The following is a 23,609-nucleotide window of genomic DNA, read 5'->3' as shown; positions in this document are numbered from 1 at the left end:
TGATGATACTGATGTTTTATGGATTATTTCATTCAAAAGTGATGGTATTCCTTCCTGATGGAGATTTATTACTACTTCTGTCTGATTAGATAGGATCTGTGTCACTAAGAAGGAAAAAGGTTTTCCTGAAGAAATTATTAAGAATTTAAAAGAGAAGAGGAAAGGGTGGGGGAGAAGAGGGTAATGAAGGTTGTGGGTGGAATTAACTAAGATTATGAGATGTAAGGGCCTGCTTTGTTATAAAGAGCCCAGAGAGAAGGTGAGAAGATTGTGGAAAAGAGAGTAGGGGTTAACAGCACTGTTTACCCTTCATGAAGACACTTTTGGCACAAGGAAACCTTTTTGCTATTTGGATCCTTTTAGGTGTGTGGATTAAAAGGGAGAAAGTGTGTAATTCGTTAATCATATATCAACTAGAGGCCCGATGCACGAAGATTCGTGCAAGAATAGGCCTTCCTTCCCCTGGCTGCCAGCACCAGCTTCCCTCCGGCACCCAGGACCCGGGCTGCTTCGCTCTGGCTGCCACCGCCACCCACCAGGACCCGGGCTGTTTTGCTCCTGCCACTGCAGACACCCAGGACCTGGGCTGCTTTGCTCCTGCCACTGCCAGGCACCCAGGACCTGGGCTGCTTTGCTCCAGCCGCAACCAAGCATGTGGAACTGGGGCTTGCTTTGCTCCGGTCGCTGCCGCCACCCACCAGGGGCATACTCTGAGCCCAGTTGCGGCTCCATGGAGCACGCCCCCAACCCTGGTGTGTGTCCGCTGGGGCTGGGGGCAGGACACAGTCCCCTCCCACCCATCTGCGCACACAGCTCCTCCTGAGCTAGTTGTGACGCCGGCTAATTTGCATATTACCAATTTTATATATATATATATATATATATATATATATATATATATATATATAGGGAATGTATAAATCAGATGTTCACAACTTTAAAAAAGCATTGATTATGCTTTCATGCTACTTAGGGAACACCTTTGTTATGAGTGGTATGGAAATACTAATGTACTAGGCATATTTAACATTTTATTACTTTCTGTATTTATGTCTCTGTATTAAAATCTGAAATGTAGAGATGATAATATCCAAATGTGCCATGTTAAAATGTGTTATTAATTATTATGGATACTATGAAAATAAAAGACTAACAAATATTAATTAATTTTATTTAAGGGACCAGTCTAAGCTTTTGTCAGTTTGTAATTTCAATTAATGTTTCCTTTCAATAAGTTTCATAGGAGAATTTACAAAGGGATCCCACTCCAGCTCCGAGGTGAAGTCTGGGCTCTACTTCTTGAGATCCCAAAAATGAAAGAAGATACAAGGGACCTTTATAATGTGAGTATCTGATGCCAACCTGTTATTTTGAAATTCAAAAGTAAAATTCATTTTTTTAAGCATTCAAGGTGATGTAAAGTATTCGTATCATCATTTGAAATTATATGATAGAGGCCCGGTCCACAATTTCATGCACTGGAGGGGTCCCTCATCCTGGCCTGAGCCCTCTTGCAATCTGGGATGCGAGTGAAGCAGATTCCGGGCCAACAGTACCCTAGCAGCAACCTAACCCACAGCTGATTCTGTGAGGAATTGGGCTCCCTCCTCCCTCATCTGTGGGTCCGGGGTGTGGGAGAAGCAGAGTCAGGGCCAACAGTCCCCTAGCAGCAACCTAACCCATGGCCGATTGCACGATGAATTGGGCTCCCTCCTCTACTTGTCAGAGCGTCTGCCCTCTGGTGGTCATTGCACATCATAGCTACCAGGCGAACGGTCAAACGGTTGCTTAGGCTTTTATATATACACTAGAGGCCCGGTGCACAGAAATTTGTGCACTTGGCGGGGGGGAGGAGGGGTCCCTCAGCCCAGCCTGTACCCTCTTGCAGTCTGGGACCCCTTGGAGGATGTCCACCTGCTGGCTTAGGCCCATTCCCTGGGGAATTGGGCCCAAGCTGGCAATCAAACATCCCTCTGGCAGCCCAGCAGCCCTCGTGGGATGTCCACTTGCCAGCAAGGAGCAGGCCTAAGCTGCAGTCGGACATCCTTAGCGCTGCTGAGGAGGCAGGAGAGGCTCCCACCACCACCGCTGTACTGGCAGCCATCAGCCTGGCTTGTGGCTGAGCAGAGCTCCCTCTGTGGGAGCACACTGACCACCAGGGGGTAGCTCCTGCATTGAGCGCCTGCCCCCTGGTGGTCAGTGTGTGTCCTAGTGATCAGTCTTTCCCAGTCATTCTGCTGTTAAGGTCAGTTTGCATATTACCCTTTTATTATATAGGATAGAGGCCTGGTGCATGGGTGGGGGCCGGCTGGTTTGCCCTGAAGGGTGTCCTGGATCAGTGTGGGGGTCCCACTGGGGTGCCTGGCCAGCCTGGGTGAGGGGCTGATGGGTGTTTGCAGGCTGGTCACACCCCCTTCAGGGTGGGGGGTCCCCACTGGGGTGCCTGGCCAGTTTGGGTGAGGGGCTGAGTGCTGTTTTCAGGCTGGCTAAGCCCCCCGGCGACATAAGCTCCCAGCCTCTTCTTTTTTTATTTTTTTTTAATTCTGGGATTTATTTATCTTCTATAATTGAAACTTTGTAGTCTTGAGAGGAGCTCAGAGCCGGCCAGGGTGGGCGGGAGGGAAGCTTGGCTTCCTCCATCGCCAGGGGCAACCAAGCCTCCTGCTCGCTCCAGCTCCGTGGCCACAGCCTGCTGAACGCAGGAATCTGGGGTTTATTTATCTTCTATAATTGAAACTGTGTTGCTTTGAGTGGAGCTCAGAGCTGGTCATGGCAGGCGGGAAGCTTGGCTTCCTCCATCACTGGAGCAACCAAGCCTCCTGCTCGCTCCAGCTCCATGGCCATGCTGGCTGAAAGCAGGTATCTGGGGTTTATTTACCTTCTATAATTGAAACTTTGTTGCCTTGAGAGGAGGTAGCAGCCGGCCGGGAAGCTTGGCTTCCTTCATCATTGGGGCAACCAAGCCTCCTGCTCGCTCCAGCTCTGTGGCTGCCGGCCACCATCTTGGTTGGGTTAATTTGCATATAGTCACTCTGATTGGCTGGTGGGCGTGGCTTAATGTGTAGTGAAGGTACAGTCAATTTGCATGTTTGTCTTTTATTAGTGTAGATGGCTTAATGAGACTTATGGGTAAGTATAAATTATATAAATTTTAATCTCCCATCTGATTAAATGTGGATGAAATTCCACTAAATTGACAGCAGAGAGTGTTTTAAAAAGCAAACCCACAAAGAAGAAAAAATAGGAGAAGAGATAACAGGTGCCAATTTTTGAAAACCAGAATTCAGACAGATACTTTGTAGTCTTAGCAAACCTAAGAAAACTAATCATAGACTAGTAGTGAGAAATTGGAGAAGCACTTGATTTATATTTCAGAATCTCCAAAAGTTTTGATAATTGCTTAATTCCAGGTACCTCTGGAAGTAGAAGTGAAGCTAAACATAGTAGAAGTGGTTAACAGTCTGTTGCAGAAGCAGTTAGAGCCCTTAAGTCTCCTTCCCCAACCCAAGCAGGAGATTGGAGGTACACCATTTGGAGAGGGTAAAACAGAGGGCCTCTGGGCTGGAGAACACAGGCATTGCTGAGGGTGAGCTGCTGTGGTGCAAGCACGGAGGAATTGAATATCCTGAATTTGGGACATTGCAGCCTTTCCTTCCACTCAGCTCCCAGAACATCGACTGCTGGGTGCTTGTCTTTTTGGCAGATCAGAAGTGCCTTCTCTGGGGAATCTGACCACCCTAAGAAAATGAACCCAAAGATACTGACTTAGGGGAACCCCAGTGAAACTGCCCAACCACTGACAACAGTTGTGAATCCCCACCTCTGCACACAGAGCTTTCCACCAGCTGTTAGTCTCCTGCTTTTAAATATAAGAGACAACAAAATATCTCTGTTCATTTGAGGAAAGGAGCTAATATGAAAGAGAAATGAGGAGAAATGGGAATAAAGGAACTTGCAAGAAACAGACCAGAAGAAAACAAAAAAATTATCAATATCTTCAGGAGGATAAAAATAGATATTGCATCCATAAAACAAGTATAGAATGCTCTTAAAAGGAATATTTGAGAACAGCAGAGAGTTTAGGATTATAAAAATGATAATAGAAATGAAAGATTCTAGAGGAGGGTTGAAAATAACAATTGAAGAAATTTCCCAGAAAGTAGATTATGAAGTCAGAGATGGAAAATAATAGAGAAAATATAAGAAAATTAAATGACAGCCCAGGAGATCCAACACTGTAATAATAAGAGTTCCAGAAAGAGAAAATGGGGTCATGGGAGGAGAGGCTGGGGAAATCAACAAAGGAATTATTGAAGAAAATTGTTCAGAACTGAGAGATGGATGAGTTTTTAAGATTGAAGAGATCCATCAAATGCCCAATCCTGTGGCTAAAAATAGATCCAAACCAAGCACAAAAATGTGAAGTTTCAGACCTGGAGAGAGAAACTCCTATAAACTTCTAGAAAGAAAAAATAGACTTCATATAAAGAAGCGTGAATTAGAATGGAAACACTGAAGTTAGAAGACAATGAAGGCAATGCCTTTTGAGCAAAAATATTTTCCAATTTAAAATTTAAAATGGCCAAATAAGAAAGGAGGTAGCAGGCATTCAAAGTTTCAAAAAATACACCTTTCACAGGAGCTACTGGAGGATGTGGTCCTCCAGAACAAGGAAATAAACCAGGAAAGAAGATGTGAAATGCAGGAAACGGGACCCAAGCAAAGAGATGCCTAGCAGATGGTACAGGGAGACCCCAAGGATAGTGCAGTAGCCCCAACTAGAGCAGGTCAGAAGGCTCTGGGAGTGAAGTCTGCAAACAGTTGAAATTGAGAAAATACCCCTTCTATTTGAGCATCACCAGAAGAGATTTATGCATCTTAAAGTGAGTTTGGGATTGAGTTAGTGACAGCTGTGTAGAAGACAAGCAAATCAAAAAATAATGCAATGATCAGCTCCAAGAAAAACAAGAATATTGTGTTGGAAAGAAAAAATAAATTATAGTGGACTACATGACTTAGCTATGAAGAGCTTTTACATAGCAATGCAAACCCCAAAAAGTTCTCTATCCAAAATTAGTTTCTACCTCTATTGATAGGACAGGAGGGAAAAGGGATGGGAAAAGAGGAAATGGGAGTAGTAGAGATGGGGCATGAATGGGAGAGAAACTTTTCATTGTGTACCTTTTTATATTTTTTCACGTTTGAACAATGGGAATGATTTTCCTAAACCAAAAGAACTTCTAAAATGAAAATCATTTAATATTTGTCATAGACTTTTCAAAAGCTGATTTTCATAAAAATGTGCTTTTATCCCCCCTTTTTTTCCTCTTCAGAAATTAAAACTCAGAGCACGTGGTTGTTCACCTGATATCAGACAAATAGACCTTGATGTCAACCGCACATTTAGGGACCATATTATGTTTAGAGACAGATACGGTGTTAAGTAAGTAAAGTTTAATATCATGCATGGTAAATAGCCTTTGTAAGTAGTCTGAATTAAAATCTTTATTAACTTAAAATGTGAGTGTTAGAATGCCTCCTAAAGACTAATCTTCATTCAGGTCCTGAAGTTTTACACTTTGCAGATCATTTGGTTCATGTTGTGTGAAACTTAGGTTCAAAGTCAACTTAAACTTAAATTTTTGCATAGTTGGTGCTATAAAATTGTTAAAGAATCATTTTATGATGTGTGAATTCTTAAAAATATGGCACTTAATTAAAAGTCTTAGAAAAGAAATGATAGATTGTGTTGCTTTTCGAGAACTGTGTCAGCGATAAATATATCCCTATAACCATGACCTCATATGGAGATGAAACTAAAAAAACTTTAGTTAGATGAATGAATGAAATGACTATGACAGTTATGAATGAAAGGTATAGTTTTGCTGACCTCTATATTGGTTACGGTTCAACCAGAAAAACAGAAACCAATAAAAGATATACAGGTTGTCCCCAAAAATGTATGTACACTTTAACAGCTGATAGTTCAATTTTGAAAATGAAATGTATTTTAATAAACACTGCCTTTATAATTATTCAAAGTGTGTGTACATATTTGGGGGGGACACACTATATATTAAAGAGAATTATTGTGAGGAATTGGCTTTCACAGTTTTGGGGCTGACTAGGCAGGTCTGAGGTCCAAAGGGCAGGCTGGGACTCTTGGGCATGAGCTGAAACTGTTGACACAGGAGGAATTTCCTCTTCAGAGAAGCCACAGATCTGCTCTTAAAGCCTTTTAGCTGATTGAATCAGGCCCACCCAGACTATCAGCCGCGGGCCGGAACCGGCCCCTTTGAAATGAATAAAACTATTGAAAAAAAAGACCGTACCCTTTTATGTAATGATGTTTACTTTGAATTTATATTAGTGCACACAAACACTCCATCCATGCTTTTGTTCCGGCCCTCCGGTCCAGTTTAAGAACCCATTGTGGCCCTCGAGTCAAAAAGTTTGCCCACCCCTGAAAGATGATCTGCTCTTACTTAAAGTCAACCAATTATAGATTTCAACCACATCTGCAAAATACCTTCTTTATAGCAACACCTATTGTAGTTTCACCATGTTGACAAAGTTGACCATCACAGTCAACCCTTGTCAATTTAATTTCTATATAAAGACAATAACAAAGTTATACCTTGCCCTAACTGCTTATGACTGAATATGTTAACTCTTTCCCCAAAAAGGATGTCTGTTTACTGTTCTGCTTTAATTTTCTATCAGCTAATTACTATGATATAAAATTAACTGTTGTTACTATATCTCATACGGTGACAAGGAAAAAGAGAAGGAAGAAAAAATATTTTTAACATATACAAACATATACCAAAATAAGAAAAATATACTAATTTATAATCTTTATATCTGCGATTGGGCGTGTGGTCAGAGCTGGTTTATAACTCTTTCCACTATCCAGTCCCTAATTCCTTTTCCCTCAGCAAGTACTTCCCCTGGCTGTGGTTATACACCTGGTGAGGTGACCTAAACCTTTACTCCTGAAAGGTCTCGACCATTAGCAACCCATCCTGAATTGGATTGTTGTAGTTTTCTATTGACTTGAATCACAGGTTTTGGTAATGCTAACATCCTAAATGTCCTGTATTTTAGACATACTCTTCCTTATGTCCATTATGTAGTAGCAACTCAGATTCCCCTCAATAATCAGGATCAGTCATCCCAGCCATTTTTTTGCCTTTTGATTCAGAGGCAAGAGGAGCCCAAAGTGTCTGGGTGGCAGTCTCAAATTCCAGTTCAGTGGAATCGTTGTGTTTCCTGGTAGAAGCCTTCCTCTCTTTGAAACTAAGACCTTGAGACTGCCAGAGAGCCTAAGGTTGATGGGAATAGAAACAAACATTTTGCTAGTAAAATACCAGAGATAATAGTGGGTGGAGCCCTTCCCACTTCCACCCCTTCAGGCTTGGACCCCTGGATCCTGGCTATGGGAGACGGCACCTTATATTGCAGGCTGATTTAAAGCATATACAACCTCCTGGAAGACATTGCTCAGCCTTACAGTTTTGTATACCTAGCTGGCTGGCACTGTAACTGAGGCCATTCTGTGGTTCTGTAGGGTCAGTTGCTTCCATGGGGATGATTTTATAGTGAGAATAGTTCAGTGAAAGAAGGCAACGAATTTAAGTAATTGTGAAGCCTATTGTGTTTTTTGGCATAAATTCTTTCTATCAAAATGAATGTTATCTAACCTCAAATTTATACCATATAGAAATTGTTAAAATTTGAGCTTGGGATCATTTCTTTATTATATTAGTAATTTTATGTGGATTATCTGTTTTCAGTCAACCTATTTTTTTAAGTTTATAATTTTTAAAATGTGTGAAATAACTAGGTTGTGTTCACTATGATTTTTCCCCCCCCCTTCTAGGCAACAGTCCCTGTTCCATGTTCTTGCTGCATATTCTATTTATAATACGGTAAGTTGGAGCATGCCTGCCTGTAGCTCTTTGGGGAGTATTCTGAGGAACAGGAGAATCTTTCCGCACTCCCTTCCTAACAAGGCCCTTTGTGCTGAGTTTCTTCATGTCAGAACTAGATGGTCTCCACAGCCTTTGATCTCTGCGGATCTCTTCAGGGCTCCTTACAATGACTATGGGTCTAGCTGATTTGGAAATGGGAAAAATCACAGCATATCAGTGAATCTCACTTTTTCCCTCTTTCTCCAGCCTGTTTGTTTTATTATTTTTGTGTTGTTGTTTGTTTTGTTTTTATTTTAAGCAAACAGGACTGGGAATGACCAGCAGTAGAAGGACAGGAAGTTGGTAGCTAGATTAATTTTTGCTTTGCACTTTATACATTCAGTACTGCCTGTGCCTACTTGCTATTCCAAAGAGCAGGCTAAGACTACCCTTTCTGGTAATGGAACATGTTGTTCTTAAAAGGTATTTATCATTCTGGGGGAGATAATAATTTTAGGCAAGATCAATTAAGGTTGAGCCTAATTTGTATGTTAAATAAATGCTTGTTGATTAGGTTTCAGGCAGGACAGCCTTAGACCTTGAGATATGTCATCCTATCTAATAAAAGAGAAACATGGTAATTGGCGTACGACTGCTACCCTTCCCATTGGCTAATCAGGGCAATATGCAAATTAACTGCCAGCCAAGATGGCGGCCGGCAGCCAGGCAGCTTGAAACTAACATGAGGCTTGCTTGCTTCAGTGACGGAGGACTCCAGCGTTCCCCGCCTGCCGCTGCAGGCCTCTGAGCCTGCTGTTTGAAACATAGTTACAAAAATAGAAGCTAAACAAAACCCCAGAGACCAGCTTTAAGCTAGCCGGGATCTCAGACCTGGAGTTGATACAGAGTTTTGATTGTAGAACCTAAACAAACCAGATACCTGCTTTCAGGAGCAGAGGCCTAAGAGCTGGAGCCTCAGAGCTAAAGCTGGCTCAGAATAAAAAAGAAAAAAAGAAAAAAAGGAGCAGTTGGGAGCTTCAGTCCCAGCCTTAAAACAGCCCTCAGCCCCTCACCCAGACTGGCCAGGCACCCCAGTGGGGACCCCCACCCTGAAGTGTGTGTGACCAGCTGCAGACAGCCATCATCCCCTCATCCAGGCTGGCCAGGCACCCCAGTGGGGACCCCCACCCTGATCCAGGACACCCTTCAGGGCAAACCAGCCAGCCCCCACCCATGCACCAGACCTCTATTCTATATAGTAAAAGGGTAATATGCCTCCCAGCACTGGGATCAGCGGAGCCGCGAGGTCTCCCGGCACCGGGATCAGCATGACAGGGGCAGCGCCCCAACCCCCTGATCGGCCCTGCTCTGTGGGTGATAGAGGGCGGCACCCCAACCCCCTGATCCGCCCTGCTCTGTGCGTGACGGGGGAGCTCCCCAACCCCCTGATGGGCCCTGCTCTGTGCGTGACGGGGGAGCTTCCCAACCCCCTGATCGGCCCTGCTCTGTGCGTGACAGGGGGGAGCTCCCCAACCCCCTGATTGACCCTGCTCTGTGCGTGACAGGGGGCAGCACCCCAACCCCCTGATGGGCCCTGCTCTGTGCGTGATGGGGTGGCGCCGCAACCTCCCCATGGACCCTGCCTTGAGTGTGACAGGGGACGGTGCCCCAACCCCCCAATTGGCCCTACCCTGAGCGTGACTGAGGGTGGCATCGCAACCTCCCAATCCGCCCTGCTCTGTGCATGACGGGGTGGCGCCCCAGTTCCCCAATTGGCGCTGCTCTGAGCCCAACCAGGGGCTGCACCTAGGGATTAGGCCTGCCCTCTGCCACCTGGGAGCAGGCCTAAGCCAGCAGGTCATTATCTCCCGAGGGGTCCCAGACAGCGAGAGGGCACAGGCCGGGCTGAGGGACCCCCCATGCCCCCCCTCCCATGTGCACAAATTTTTGTGCACCGGGCCTCTAGTTTTTATTATAATGAAAACCTTTAAGTTACAAGGGACAGAAATCCCAAACTAGGACAAGTTAAAAAGGAGTTTATTAAAGGGACTTCTCATAGAAATGAAGCAGTAGTTGGACCTCCTGGGTGTTGAAGCTGGTGCGAAGCCTTCGGTGAGAAAGAGCTACACTTTTTCTCTCTTCCTCTTGAGCTGACTCTGATTACCTCTGTAAACTGTTTATTTCAGTATTTCTCTCTCCAGTTGCTTTCTTTGCCTACTTATCAGTTTTTCCATGGCTAAAATTGCATCCACAGACTCACCGTGACCACTCTATTCAAGGACACACTACCATCTGGTTACAGTCTCTGGCTTCATTCAGATTTCCTGGAAAGAGTTTGTGATTAGCCAGTGCAGCCAATTAATTGTTCCCCTGGTGTCAGATGTCCTCTTCTGCTCCATCAGCTTTGGTTCATGTACACCTACGGTCACTTGATGAGCAGGGGACATGGGGCGAGTAGGCAGTTCTCAGAGAAGGCGCACAGGCTGCAAATGTGTGTACATAAAGGTCCAGAAATCTAGAGAAGGCCAGACAGTGAACTGGGAACTGTAGGAGGAGAGAGATTTGCCAGCATCTGAGCAAAGAAGAGGAATATTGAGCTGAGAATCATACATAAAAAGAAAAACAAAAAAAAACACTGCTAGTGCTTTTTATACAAGGTATAACAGTATTGAACAGTATTACCCCAGAGTGTATTGTTGGCATTTTAAAAAAATTAGATTGAGACTTTGTTCATACCTCTGCATTTATTCTTGAACACAATTTTATTCTTTCATAGTATGTGGCTCAGTACTATGAAGATTTTAATATTTTTCTCATTCAAGAATTGCTCATTCAATAATGTATTTAGGCATTTTCTGATTATTTTATAGGTCAGTTTTATATGTGCAAATGCATGTAATTTGATCTTAAAACTCCCAGTTTCTTTGTTCTCATTTGCTCTTCAGGAAGTTGGATACTGTCAGGGGATGAGCCAGATCACAGCTTTACTCCTTATGTATATGAATGAAGAAGATGCCTTCTGGGCCCTGGTCAAACTCTTCTCAGGCCCCAAACATGCCATGCATGGTAAGAAAGCCCCATAGTTATCCTATCTAATAAAGAGGAAATATGCTAATTGACCCTCATGCCATTGCAAAGATGGTGGCGCCCACAGCCAATGAGGGAATATGTTAATTGACTGCCCCACCTCGCAAGGATGGTGGCGCCCACAGCCACAAGATGGCCGTCAGGGGAAGGAAGTTGTGGGTGACTAGGCCAGCAGGGGAGGGTAGTTAGGGGCGGACTGGGCCGGCAGGGGATGGCAGTTGGGGGGGACCAGGCCAGCAGGGGAGGGCAGTTGGGGGCAACCAGGCTGGCAGGGGAGGGCAGTTTGGGACAACCAGGCTGGCAGTGGAGGGCAGTTGGGGGCAACCAGGCTGGCAGGGGAGGGCAGTTGGGGGCAACCAGGCCGGCAGGGGAGGGCAGTTGGGGGCGATCGGGCCAGCAGGGGAGGGCATTTGGGTGCAATCATATGGCAGGGGAGTGGCTAGGCGGTGATCAGGCTGGCAGGCAGAAGCGGTTAGGGGCAATCAGGCAGGTGAGCGGTTGGGAGCCAACAGTCCCAGATTCTGAGAAGGATGTCCCCTGAGGGGTCCCAGATTGGAGAGGGTGCAGGCTGGGCTGAGTGACACTCCTCTCCCCCCCCCCCCCCCCCCCGCATGAATTTCATGCACCGGACCTCTAGTCATAAATAATAAGCAAGGGAGAGTGAAAGAAGGTAAATTAAAGCACAAACTTTGGAAGATGCTTGGAAGAGTTAAGTACAAAAACTTACTTCTGGGGGCTTATTCAGTTAATTAGTGTTTGTTACTAATTTTTTATTTCATTCTTCTTTATTGAACTCTTCTAATTTTTTTCTGTTCACATTTATATTCCTTTGTGTTTACCCCAGAGTATATTGTTGGCATTTAAAAATTCTTTTTTTAATTGCCCCTCCAATCAGAATAAACTAATTTATGTTTGGAGGAATTTAGAAAAGCTGTATTATTGGGAGAAATAAAAGATGCCTTTTGTTCTGCACTGCTGGTGGGAATGCAGACTGGTGCAGCCACTGTGGAGAACAGTATGGAGCTACCTCAGAAGACTAAAAATGGAACTCCCATTTGACCCTGTGATCCCACTCCTAGGAATATATCCCAAGAAACCAGAAACGCCAATTAGAAAGGATAAATGCACCCCTATGTTCATAGCAGCACAATTCACCATAGCTAAGATTTGGAAACAGCCTAAGTGCCCATCAGCAGATGAGTGGATTAGAAAACTGTGGTACATATACACAATGGAATACTATGCTGCGGTAAAAAAAAAGGAACTCTTGCCTTTTGCAACAGCATGGATGGAACTGGAGAGCATTATGCTAAGTGAAATAAGCCAGTCAGAGAAAGATAAATACCACATGATCTCACTCATTTGTGGATTATAGAGAACAACATAGATTGATGAAAAAGGACAGACCCAAAGACTGAGAAACAGCGATCAGGCTATCAATCCCTAGAAGGAAAGTAGGGGAGGGCGGGGGTAAGGGGAAGAGATCAACCGAAGGACTTGTATACATGTATATAAGCCAAACCAATGGACATGGACAACGGGGGGATGGGAGCACGAGTTTGTGTGTGGGGGGGGAGGTTGGGGGTTAAAGGGGGGGATGAGGACACATTTGTAATTCCTTAACTAATAATAAAAAAAAAATGTAAAAAAAAAAAAAAGCCTTTTGATCAAAACTTTTAAATAGTCATACAATTATCATTTCAGTGAACTGTTTATTATTGACTGGATATTGTGATATATAACTCTTTGTCAAAGAATAGTGATTGAAAAATGGTGCTTAAAGTGTTTAAAGAAAAGGTACATAAGAACTAAGTAGTTTTGTAACAAGTGTATGTTCTAGTTTTTTCAGCTGTAAAATTGATTCCATTTTACATAAAAGGTTGGTAACACATTCTCGATCCTTTTTTTTTTTAAGTTAGAAGATTGATTTTAATAACCATGTCCTTTTCTTTGTGAAGCATATGCAATGAATTTTATTTAAGGATTTGGATCCCAACTTGTCTTGGAAATAAAAGTGACATATTTCCCAAATAGTGCAAAATTATTTTCCCAGTGCCATTCATTTGATAATACCAAATAAAAGCAAAATCTAACACCAATCACTCCAAGAATGGGTCATGTAAGTTCTGTTGGTGAATATTTAAACCTATATTCTGGGGAACCTGCCACATGTTTAAAGTGACATTTTAACATGACCTTCCATAGTTCACAGTTTATTAAATCTCACATGACCTCCCATAGTTTATAGTTTATTAAATCTCACATTCTTACTATGTGGTTGGCTGGGGTGTATTTTGTATGTGTGTGTACGTGCACATGTGCACTCGTGTGTGTTAGCATTTGGCTATTTCCTTCAGTGTTCCTTGTGAATTTTTAAAAGATAAATACTATATTTATGGCAACTGTTTCTGGACACTCTGCACCCCATGAACAGACTCCAAAAGTCTGACATATTACATTAAATGCCTTTCAATAGCATGATTTAAAAAGCATCTTAAAGGAAAAATAACTGCCTGTCAGTCTTTATTTTGCTTTACCATGGGATGGTGTTGCTGATATATGTTGAAATACAGTGGAATGTTATAATTTAAGTATATGTAAATATGTAGAAGACTGCCCTATTTTAGAAAAGTTATTTTTTTGCATTTCATATATGGAAGTATCATTTATAAATATATACAATAAAGTGAGGGCTGAAGAAATGAGATTTAAAATATCAAGTCTGGGATATCACTGAAAAGTGAAGGTATCTTTGCTAGTACTTGTTATTGAAGGGCAGTACTTTTAAAATACAGACTTCTTGAGATTCTTCCAGTTTCCATCACTATCAAATTGACCATGAAAGTGGCACAGACAGAGATATGGATTTTTTAATGAAATCATTTCACTGGAAAATATTACTAGGGAAGGAATAGAATCTCTGTGGAAATTTTTACACCTTAGCAAACGGAATTAGTTATGAAATAGCCCTTCCCCAAAATATATAAAGCAGTGTTTCCCAAAAGTGTGTGAGGAACATGGTTTTACTTGGGGAAACAGATGTTTTGTGGGGTAAAAGCGGTTTTCAAGATCAAATAAGTCTGGGAGACTGAGTTAAGCAAAGAAAAATGTTTCTGTAGTCTATAAAACAACTGAGAAACTTTAAGAAGCTCATACATCAGGGATATCTAGGGAGGGCATATGTAACACACAGTATTTGCCCTGGATTCTTTTTTCAAAAACAATATTAACATCTTTCAAAGTTACATACCCAGGTTGTTAAATACAAATATGGAAAAATTGTGAATCCATTAAGTGTATATCCTTTTTAATGGAATGTGTAGAATATCTAAAAGAAAACTTGTGAATAAAAATAGATGTAAGATTCCATGAATTAAATACACAAAATTAATACTGACTTACTATTTACAATTAGTTGCCATCTAGAAATCTTATACATTACTAGAGGCCCAGTGCACAAAATTTGTACACTGGTAGGGTCTCTAGCAGCTGGCGGCAGCCAGCTGGGGCCTCCCTCCCTTCCCCCAGCTGCCTGCCACAAGCCAGGGCCTTCTTCCCTTCCCCCAGCCAGCCCCACCACCTAGTCAAACTCTCAGTTGAGGGGATAATTTGTATACTATGGTTTTATTATATAGGGTATTGTATAATCAGTTGGGATAAAATTCCATTTTTGATATAACATTGATCACATAGTGCCAATGTTTTTATCTGCTGTTAAATATCACTTATAAAAAGATTAAAAGTGCTAAAAATTTTGGAAGCATGATACTAATTAAATTGTTAAGAGTAAATCTTGAAAAAGTAATGAAATGTTTGTTGTGTAATATATTAACAATAAAACAAAATGATAAGAAATCAGAGTTAGAATAACCTATAAAAATTTGTACATTAAAGATATGGCCCAATACTTTAAGAGAACAAATAATCTTGATAAATGACTTCAGTTTTCATTTTTTCTTAGCTTCTTCGTTTTCCTTTTAATTCAGAAATATTCTGTTCTCTTTTATATTTTTATTAGGTTATAGGAGATCTTTAAAAAAACAAATACTATGCTACAGGGTTTTATTAATCAAAGCTCATACACAATTATTTTTTTGGTGGGGAGGAAAAATATTTTGGTAACTGCTGGATTTATTTTTTGTTATTGACAGTTAAAAATGAAAAAAAGATTGTATTTTAAAATAGGAATTTTTATTGGTCTTATTTAAGAAATATTATTTTTATGTTTGTATTCTAGGCTTTTTTGTCCATGGTTTTCCTAAACTCTTGAGGTTTCAAGAACATCATGAAAAAATACTGAATAAATTTCTGTCCAAGCTTAAGCAACACTTGGTAGGTAGACGTGACATTGACTTAAACCCACTTACACCAAGAATAAAGCTAGCAGAATTGAGTGCAGCCTTTGGTCCCAATTACCTTATCAATTTATGTTGTTGTCCATTTCATTTAGTATGCAGTTATAATTCCCAATTGTTTAAAGAACATTGGGTTTGTGAAATTCAATATTGGTCAACTATCACAGCCCTCACTCAAACTTCTTTGAAGCTATGATATTTCAGTAATTTTGAAGGTATTTTTTTTAAAAGATTTTTATTGATATTTTAGAGAGAAAGAAAGGGAGAGGGAGAGATAGAAACATCGATATGAGTGAAACATTGATTGGCTGCCTCCTGCACGCCCCCTAGGAGGGATTGAAATGGCAACCTGGGCATATGCCTTGATCGGGAATCAAACCAGTAATCTTTCAGTAAACGAGATGATACCCAACCAACTAAGCCACACCGGCCAGGGCTTGAAGGTGTTTTTATTGCACAAAAAATATTTTAAAGGTCATATAAACTCATCCTTAGTGAACCATATATATGATCTATGATAAAAAACAGTAGTTTATTAAAGCAAAGATACTTCACTATAAACTATATTAAAGAGAATCAAAATGTTGTATTACAATCCTGTCATAAGAAGCATTTGATTTTCAAAAGTAAAAAATGAGAGAGGAGAGGAAACAAAAAGAGGAAAAATAGAAATCCTCCAGCAACATGAAAAAAGATTTGTAATGAAATGGTTTTATGTGTAGCTTTGACAGCCAACCCCCTACAGCTTTTGTAACCTTTAGTATTATATGTCATGTTTTGTTTGCTACAATCCATAAATTATGAAGTCTCTGTTTTTTCAGGATTCTCAAGAAATCTACACAAGTTTTTACACAATGAAATGGTTTTTTCAATGTTTCCTTGATCGTGTGAGTATTTATTTACAAAACCCAATCATGAAATTATAAATATCAGACAGGGCAAACTATTAATCTTATTTCTTTTTCGTTTTTAATTATAGACTCCCTTTACGCTAAACCTCAGAATATGGGATATCTACATCTTTGAAGGAGAACGAGTTCTTACTGCTATGTCTTATACAATCTTAAAGTTACACAAAAGTAAGAAAAAGTTTAACTATAAAGATTTCACTAAAGTCTAGTCATGTTTTAACTCTGAGTTCTCATTTCCTACTCAACTTCATTTTCTTTTAGTAGTGATTTTTAAAAATTCCTGAAAATCAGTGAACAAATTATCTTCAGTTGATAATTTACTTTCATTGGTTCTTATGAAGAAGTTTACTTCATTGCAAAGGTATTTGATTCCTTTCTCTATATCAGTTTCATTTTCATACTTAAACAGTAGGATACAATGTGCTGGTTTTGCTAATAATACTAATAATCTTATTAAGTATTTGTTTTCACTGGGACCCTGTTCTTTTCATCAGTCTGAATCTCAGCTTTGTAATAAGAGAAGAGGGAGACCAAAGAAACCAGGCGCCTTAGTCTAAAGGTCTAGAGAGGATATTTTCCATTACTGTTTCTCTTATCCAGGAAGAAAAGCATCCAGCTCCTAGGTGTAGACAAGAGATGGGGGCACTCCAGCTCATCTATCTGCTTGGCTGCATTGTGGCCTCTGGGGCAAGCATGGCCCATGTCTATAGTTGCCTAAATGCAACAAGTCTTTAAAAAGTCTGCAGCTGCAATATTTCTAGGGCTCAGTAAATTTGATGTGCTATGCCTTGTTTAAAATCAAGAAATGAGAGTTTTTCTTCATAAAATGAAGAACCTTATTCATCTTAATGTCTCAATTCAACCTTAAAAATTATGACTCCTTTTGTAACTTGGGGAGAAGAGAATCACTGAAAACTTTAGAATTGCATGTGCACTTCTAATTAGGCCACACAACATAGTTTTATGTTCATTGTATTCACTCTCATATGTTGTTCTCAAATGATTCATCTGTTTAGCTTCCCAACTAAATTATAATCTAACTAGGGGCCCAGTGCATGAATTCGTGCACCTTAAAAGGAACTGTGGGCCGCGAGGCTGCGGTGGGCACAAGAGCAGGTCTCCGCCCATCCTCTGTGCCTCCACCCGGCCCTTTCTGCCATAGTTCCCTGCCCCCTGTCTGCTGGCAGCCCCACTCCTGCTTCCGCCACTCCCACAAGCTGATGTTGTCAGCCCCGCTTGCACCCGCTGACGGCGTGGAGCAATTGGAGCTGGTGCCAGCAGCGGGTGCAAGAGGGGCCAGCACCAGCAGCAGGTGTGAGTGGTGGATGCTGCCCCAATCTCCCCTCAGGAGCAGGGGGAGGTGGAGAAGCCCTGAGGGGCAGTCAGGGCCAGCAGCTGCTGCTCGCACCTGCTGATGGTGCCTAGCAGTCAGGGCCAGCAGCAGGTTTGAGCGGGGCCAGGGCCGGCACTGGCAGCAGATGCAAGCACCAGTGGGACCAAGGTGCACAGGAGCAAAGAATTTTCAGTAAACAGCAGAGACTTGCCCCGATGATAGTGACGGTGCTCCACCTGGTGCCCCTGCTCACCTGCTCCACTATCCTGCTGCAGCCAACACCCCACCATGTTCCACGCTCTGCAGCCTGCTGCTGATGCCTGCCATGTTCCGCGCATGCCCTCTGGTGGTCAGCGCACATCATAGCAACCGGTTCAGTTTATTTACATATTAGCCTTTTATTATAAAGGATTGAGTACTTGAGGTCATGTTTTGTAGTTTTTCCCATGCTGTGCTTAGCATTGTTCTAAGCACACGTTAGATACTTTGATATAAGATTGTTTGTTTGCTTACCTGAAAAGTGTAAACTTCATGAGCACCAGATTATCCAAACTTTAGACAGGAATGGAAATCCCCTTTAAAATCACATTTGTATTGTTTACTCTGAAAGAAAAGGATTCAGAAGTGTTGCGGTTTTGTTTCTCTTACACCCAGAACCTTACTCCCCCAACACACAAACCACAGCACCAACCAAAACAATTGACAATGAATTGTCTCCAAGACTCTCCTATAACCACAGGAAATCAGTCTCCCTCAATTTCTCTAAATCTCTCTCTCCCTTTCTTCTTCCTGTATTATGAATTGACCAAGATATAAAACAAAAGTAAACTTTTTATTAAGATTTTTACTTATTAGTTTAATATTCCCTAAACATAAGGAGTAGAAATATGAAGTTGTATTTCTCTATAGTGCTCCTCTCCCTCTTAAAGTATGTTTTATTTATATGTCTCTTGATTAATTTTCATAAGTAAAAAGTTTCGTCACCCTTTGTAAGTAAACTTTAAGTGTAACACTTACTGTGCTATCATTTCAGTAGTCTAAAGCTGTGGAAAGACGTCTGTCTGCTACTGTGTATTTTTTCTTAGGAAGAGAAAGCTCAAAGACTTACAGGAAGTTCATTCACTGCCATATAAAGCTTCAAAAACTGTGTCTGGGCCCTTAACCAATAGTTAGTTGAAGCTCCCAACATTTTCTCTAGGTTATTTCCCAGTTGCCTTAACACTATTGAGACATTGTTCCTGGAGGTTCACCACACAGTGGGCTTAACAGTAAAAAAAAAGAGAGAGAAAAAAAGAAACTATTAGGTGCCCAATATTAAAAATTATAGTACATTCACACAGTAATAATGATGGTGTACAATTATATTTGTTGAAATAAGGGATATCTGTGATATAGATTATTGAGTGAGGTGAAACAAGGTGGCGTTACTTACTTTTTAAATTGATACACATGTATACACATCTTCTTGTAGGGCAGTTGCTATGAGATCTTAGGTCATTTTTACTTTGTTTTATATCTGTAATTTGAGTTTTCTCCTATAAAATTAATTTCATAAGTAGAAATATAAGTAAAATTAGTAATCCATATTTTTTTGAAATTCTGAAACAGTAAAATTATAGACCTAAAAGTGAGTTTGGAGCTCCATGTCAATAAAACAGAAAGATCTCATGTCATCGTAGGTGGTCTATGTCTGTTGTATCTAAGAAGCTCTTGCTCTGGATTAATATGAATGCTTAGGTATGGTTATTATTAAACCAATGAGAAGGTGTTTAGTAGTATGCAGTTCCTCATCCCCCACACTAAGAGTACCTGCTTTTCTCTGTGACTGTTTTGTCATACTGAATTTCAGTGATATTCGCAATACCATATTTAATTTGTTTGTTGTGCCCCTTTAAAAAAAATACTACACCAGAATAGAATACATTATCTTCTCAACCTAAAGTAGCTGCTGACATAGTATTTTATTTTGTCTTTTCTTAGAACATTTAATGAAATTGTCTATGGAAGAACTTGTAGAATTTCTTCAGGAGACCTTGGCAAAAGACTTTTTCTTTGAAGATGACTTTGTAATAGATCAACTTCAGATTTCTATGGCAGAACTAAAGCGGGCAAAATTAGACCTTCCAGAACCTGGTAAGAAATATCCAAACACTTTATCCAAATCATAATTATAATTGGGAAATACGACACAGTTAACACGGGCCATTTCTGTTTCAAACATAATTGTTAAACATGCTTGTGATGATGTACTGTAAATCAGTGTTTTACCAGCTGTTTATGACTTTATTTTAAGAAAAAGCAAATAAATGTATTAATTAAATCTGCATTTCCTAATAGAATAACTGTACTATCCCTACTTAAATTTAGCAAGTTTGGTTGACAAGTAATATTACTCAACAGAAATAACCATATAGCTTTAAAATAGCGTAACAATAAGCTCTTTTACTTTCATCATTTCAATTTATGAAACCATATGCAATTACAGAGCAAGTAAGGGTCCTGTTTTATAGAAGAGGAAACTGATACTAAAATGCTTATAAATGAAGCTACAGGCCCAGCAGAGAGCATTATTCACAATAGAGTGCAAGTTTTCTGACTATTAATCCAGGGCTCTTTGCAGTGTACTACACTGTAAGATGATGTATTTTATTTACTTACTAGAGGCCAGTGCATGAAATTTGTGCAAGGGGCTTGGCCCCTGCCACTACTGCGGCTGCCTCTGCCTCAGCCTCTCCACCGCTGTGACTTCATCCAGAAGGTTGTTTAGTCTAATTAGCATATTACACTTCTATTATTATAGATTTCAAGACATCTTCTAGTACCTCCTATTGGGTTTCCTGCTAGGTGCTATGAGGGATGAACAGCTGAAAAGAAAGACATGCTTCTTGCTTTCAGGGTACACACAGGAGAGATGGGATTTACACAAAGATAAATAGATTGTGAAGGGGTAATAATAGAGCTAGATAAATACAGTGGGGCCTTGACTTACGAGTTTAATTCGTTCCGTGACGGAGCTCATAACTCGAATTACTCGTATGTCAAATCACTGTGACGTTCGCTGCGCCAACTAGCAGTGGGGTATCTGAAGCTGGCTCATAACCCGAATTTTTTTGAGCTCGCAACTCAAAGCAAAAAATTGGCCGAGAGACAACTCGTATCTCAAAAAAACTTGTTAGTCGGTACACTCGTAAGTCAAGGCCCCACTGTATAGGATACATGGGGAAGGATCCGAGGAAGGGGAATGGAGGATGAGTGGGAAGAACAAAGGAAATGTAGAGCTATCACAGTAGGAATAACTTTTAAGAGTTTTGACTAGATACTACTTGACAATAAGTTATTCTGCCCTTTCCTTTCCTTACCTTTTTTGCATGGATGGGTGTGGGAAGGGAGACGGGAAGTGAAAGACCATGGTGATAGACGAAAAGTAAATGTGGTCAGTTATTTAAGACCTCAGGTGCAGTTGGATTTAGCATTTCCAATCAATGTGACGACCCATACTTGGATGTCTCCTTGGATGTGTGTGTACAGAAAAAGCAGAGATATATTAATGAACAAGTATATCTTTTCTCCTTTGGTGAAAACCAAGATGCTCTGCTTTTAGTTATTAAAGGGGTCTAATCAGTAGTGTTTCTCTGAAGTTTGTCTGGGTCATCAAGGTTCAGTGGAAAACAAAACATTACAGCAATAATGGAGTGTGGGCACAGAAACCATCACCTTTTCTAAGTGAGGTCAGTCCTCTCTTGTTCAGTATGATAATGTCCAATTTTTACTGATTCTTCCTTGTAGCAGGAATGCATTTGGAACACAATCACTAACTACATCCTTGCTACTTTAATATTTATTTTTAAGTATCTTGCCTACTTTTTAAAAAGAGTTTAAGGCAAGTTTTAGTAAAAGTAATATAGAGAAAAATGCATAGAGTAGAACTGTCTAAACATGGGAATGAAATATCAAAATCTATGTAATTCAGCAGCTAATCTTTATTGAATACTTACTGTGTTCCACCTACTACATGGACTATCTCAATTATTCCCTAAACCTAACTTAAAAGGAAGTATTTGTCTTCATTTTACACATGAGGAATCTTGCAGTCCTTTCTAAGATCTCCTTACTAGGAAATGGTAGAATGGGGATGGAGAGTGGGACAGGGGGTTAAGGGAGAGATATAGATAAATAAGACCAGAAACATTGGCTCTGTTTTGCTCTGATCATGCTGGCAGTTAAGGCTGAACATGGTCAGGTGGCTGTGCACTTTCTACTACAACAATCTCTCTTTCACCTATACTTCTACAACATTTCCTTTTGGGCTTTTTGTCTTGAAGCCTGCCTATTGTTACCTGTTTACATTTTTGTAAGCTAAAATGGAACATTAAAATAATTAGATGAACATTATAACAAGAAAGTTTAGTATCACATGTATAGTTTTTTTTCTAATCTCTATTGTTTAAAGTATTACATGTAGTATTACATTTGTCTCTTTTTTCCCCCATTGACCTCTCCCCAGCCACTTCCACCCCCTAGCACATGTCCTCACCTCCATACTGTCTGTGTCCATTGGTTATGCTTATATGCATGCATACAAGTCCTTTGGTTGATCTCTTACCATTCCCTCTCCCCACCTTTCCTCTGAAGTTTGACAGTCTGTTCAATGCTTCTCTGTCTCTATGTATTTTTGTGTGTGTGTGTTGTTATTTTCCTGGTTTTGGAAATTAACAAAAACAATTTAAACAGTTTAAAAACAGCAAAAATCTTCTCAGAAGTCTATGAGTTTTAAAGTTGACATAATTACAAAAGTAAGACACAGGTGTTATAAAAAAAAAAAAACAAAAAACTAGGGGCCCAGTGCATGAATTTGTGCACTTTGAAAGAATCTGTGGGCCAAGAGGCTACGGTGGGCGCAGGGGCGGGTCTCAGCCCATCCTCCGTGCCCCTGCCCAGCCCCTACTGCTGTGGCCTTCCCCACCCACCCCCCATTCCCTGTCTGCCGGCAGCCCCACTCTGGCTGCTGCCGCTTCCCTCTGCTGATGGCGCTGGGCCCTGCTTGCACCTGCTGACACGCCTGATGGTCCACACACGTCATAGCAACCGGTTGTTCTGCCATTTGGTCTATTTGTGTATTAGCCTTTTATTATTTAGGATTCAAGCCATGCCAAATATGCAGGGTAAAACATTACAGTTCTCTACTCACCAATGCAACTTTTCATCATCAGTAACTTGGTGGGTATCAGTCCACATTCTTTTCTATGTTGTCATATAAAGGCATCACACTTCTTAGTGTTGTTATACTTATTTGAAAACTAAAGGCCAGGTGCACGAAATTCGTGCATGGGGTGGAGGGGGGGCAGTGTCCCTCAGCCCGGCCTGCACCCTCTCCAATCCGGAACCCCTTGGGGGATGTCCGACTGCCAGTTTAAACTGGCAGTCAGACATCCCTCTCGCAATCCAGGATCGCTGGCTCCTAACCGCTCACGTGACTGCCTGCCCTAACCATTCTGCTTGATCCCCCTAACTGCTCTCCCCTGCTGGTCTGATCCCCCTAACTGCTCTCCCCTGCCAGCCTGATCACCCCTAACCGCCTCTGCCTCACCACTGTGGCTTTGTCTGGAAGGACGTCCGGAAGACGTGTGGTCTAATTAGGATATTACCCTTTTATTAGTATAGATCAGTGATGGCGAACCTATGACACACGTGTCAGAGGTGACACGCAAACTCATTTTTTTGTTTGATTTTTCTTTGTTAAATGGCATTTAAATATATAAAATAAATATCAAAAATATAAGTCTTTGTTTTACTATGGTTGCAAATATAAAAAAATTTCTATATGTGACACGGGACCAGAGTTAAGTTAGGGTTTTTCAAAATGCTGACACGCCGAGCTCAAAAGGTTCGCCATCACTGGTATAGATGGTTAAAATGAAATGTTGGATAAGGTAAGATTTCATTGCTTACTCTTATTCTGACTGATTTGTATTCTGTAATTACTTCCTTCTAAACATCCCTTGAAATTTCT

At 41.0% G+C, this 23,609-nt stretch overlaps 1 protein-coding gene across 2 annotated transcripts in view; it reads left to right on the top strand.

Annotated features, from left to right (window-relative positions):
* USP6NL (USP6 N-terminal like) overlaps nt 1-23,609 on the top strand; it is a gene marked incomplete at its 5' end in the record, with an annotated part of 174,997 nt that overhangs the window by 129,544 nt on the left and 21,844 nt on the right. For both annotated transcript variants that reach the window (XM_081085391.1, XM_081085392.1), the window contains 8 exons: nt 1,236-1,343; nt 5,334-5,443; nt 7,883-7,931; nt 10,859-10,979; nt 15,238-15,332; nt 16,177-16,242; nt 16,335-16,434; nt 19,580-19,732. In XM_081085391.1, coding sequence (XP_080941517.1) covers nt 1,236-1,343; nt 5,334-5,443; nt 7,883-7,931; nt 10,859-10,979; nt 15,238-15,332; nt 16,177-16,242; nt 16,335-16,434; nt 19,580-19,732 — 802 coding nt within the window. The remainder of the gene's footprint in view (nt 1-1,235; nt 1,344-5,333; nt 5,444-7,882; nt 7,932-10,858; nt 10,980-15,237; nt 15,333-16,176; nt 16,243-16,334; nt 16,435-19,579; nt 19,733-23,609) is intronic.

The sequence above is a fragment of the Myotis nattereri genome, assembly GCF_964212035.1.
Source record: "Myotis nattereri genome assembly, chromosome: 1".
Lineage (NCBI taxonomy): Eukaryota > Metazoa > Chordata > Mammalia > Chiroptera > Vespertilionidae > Myotis > Myotis nattereri.
This window is presented reverse-complemented; position numbering and strand designations above follow the sequence as displayed.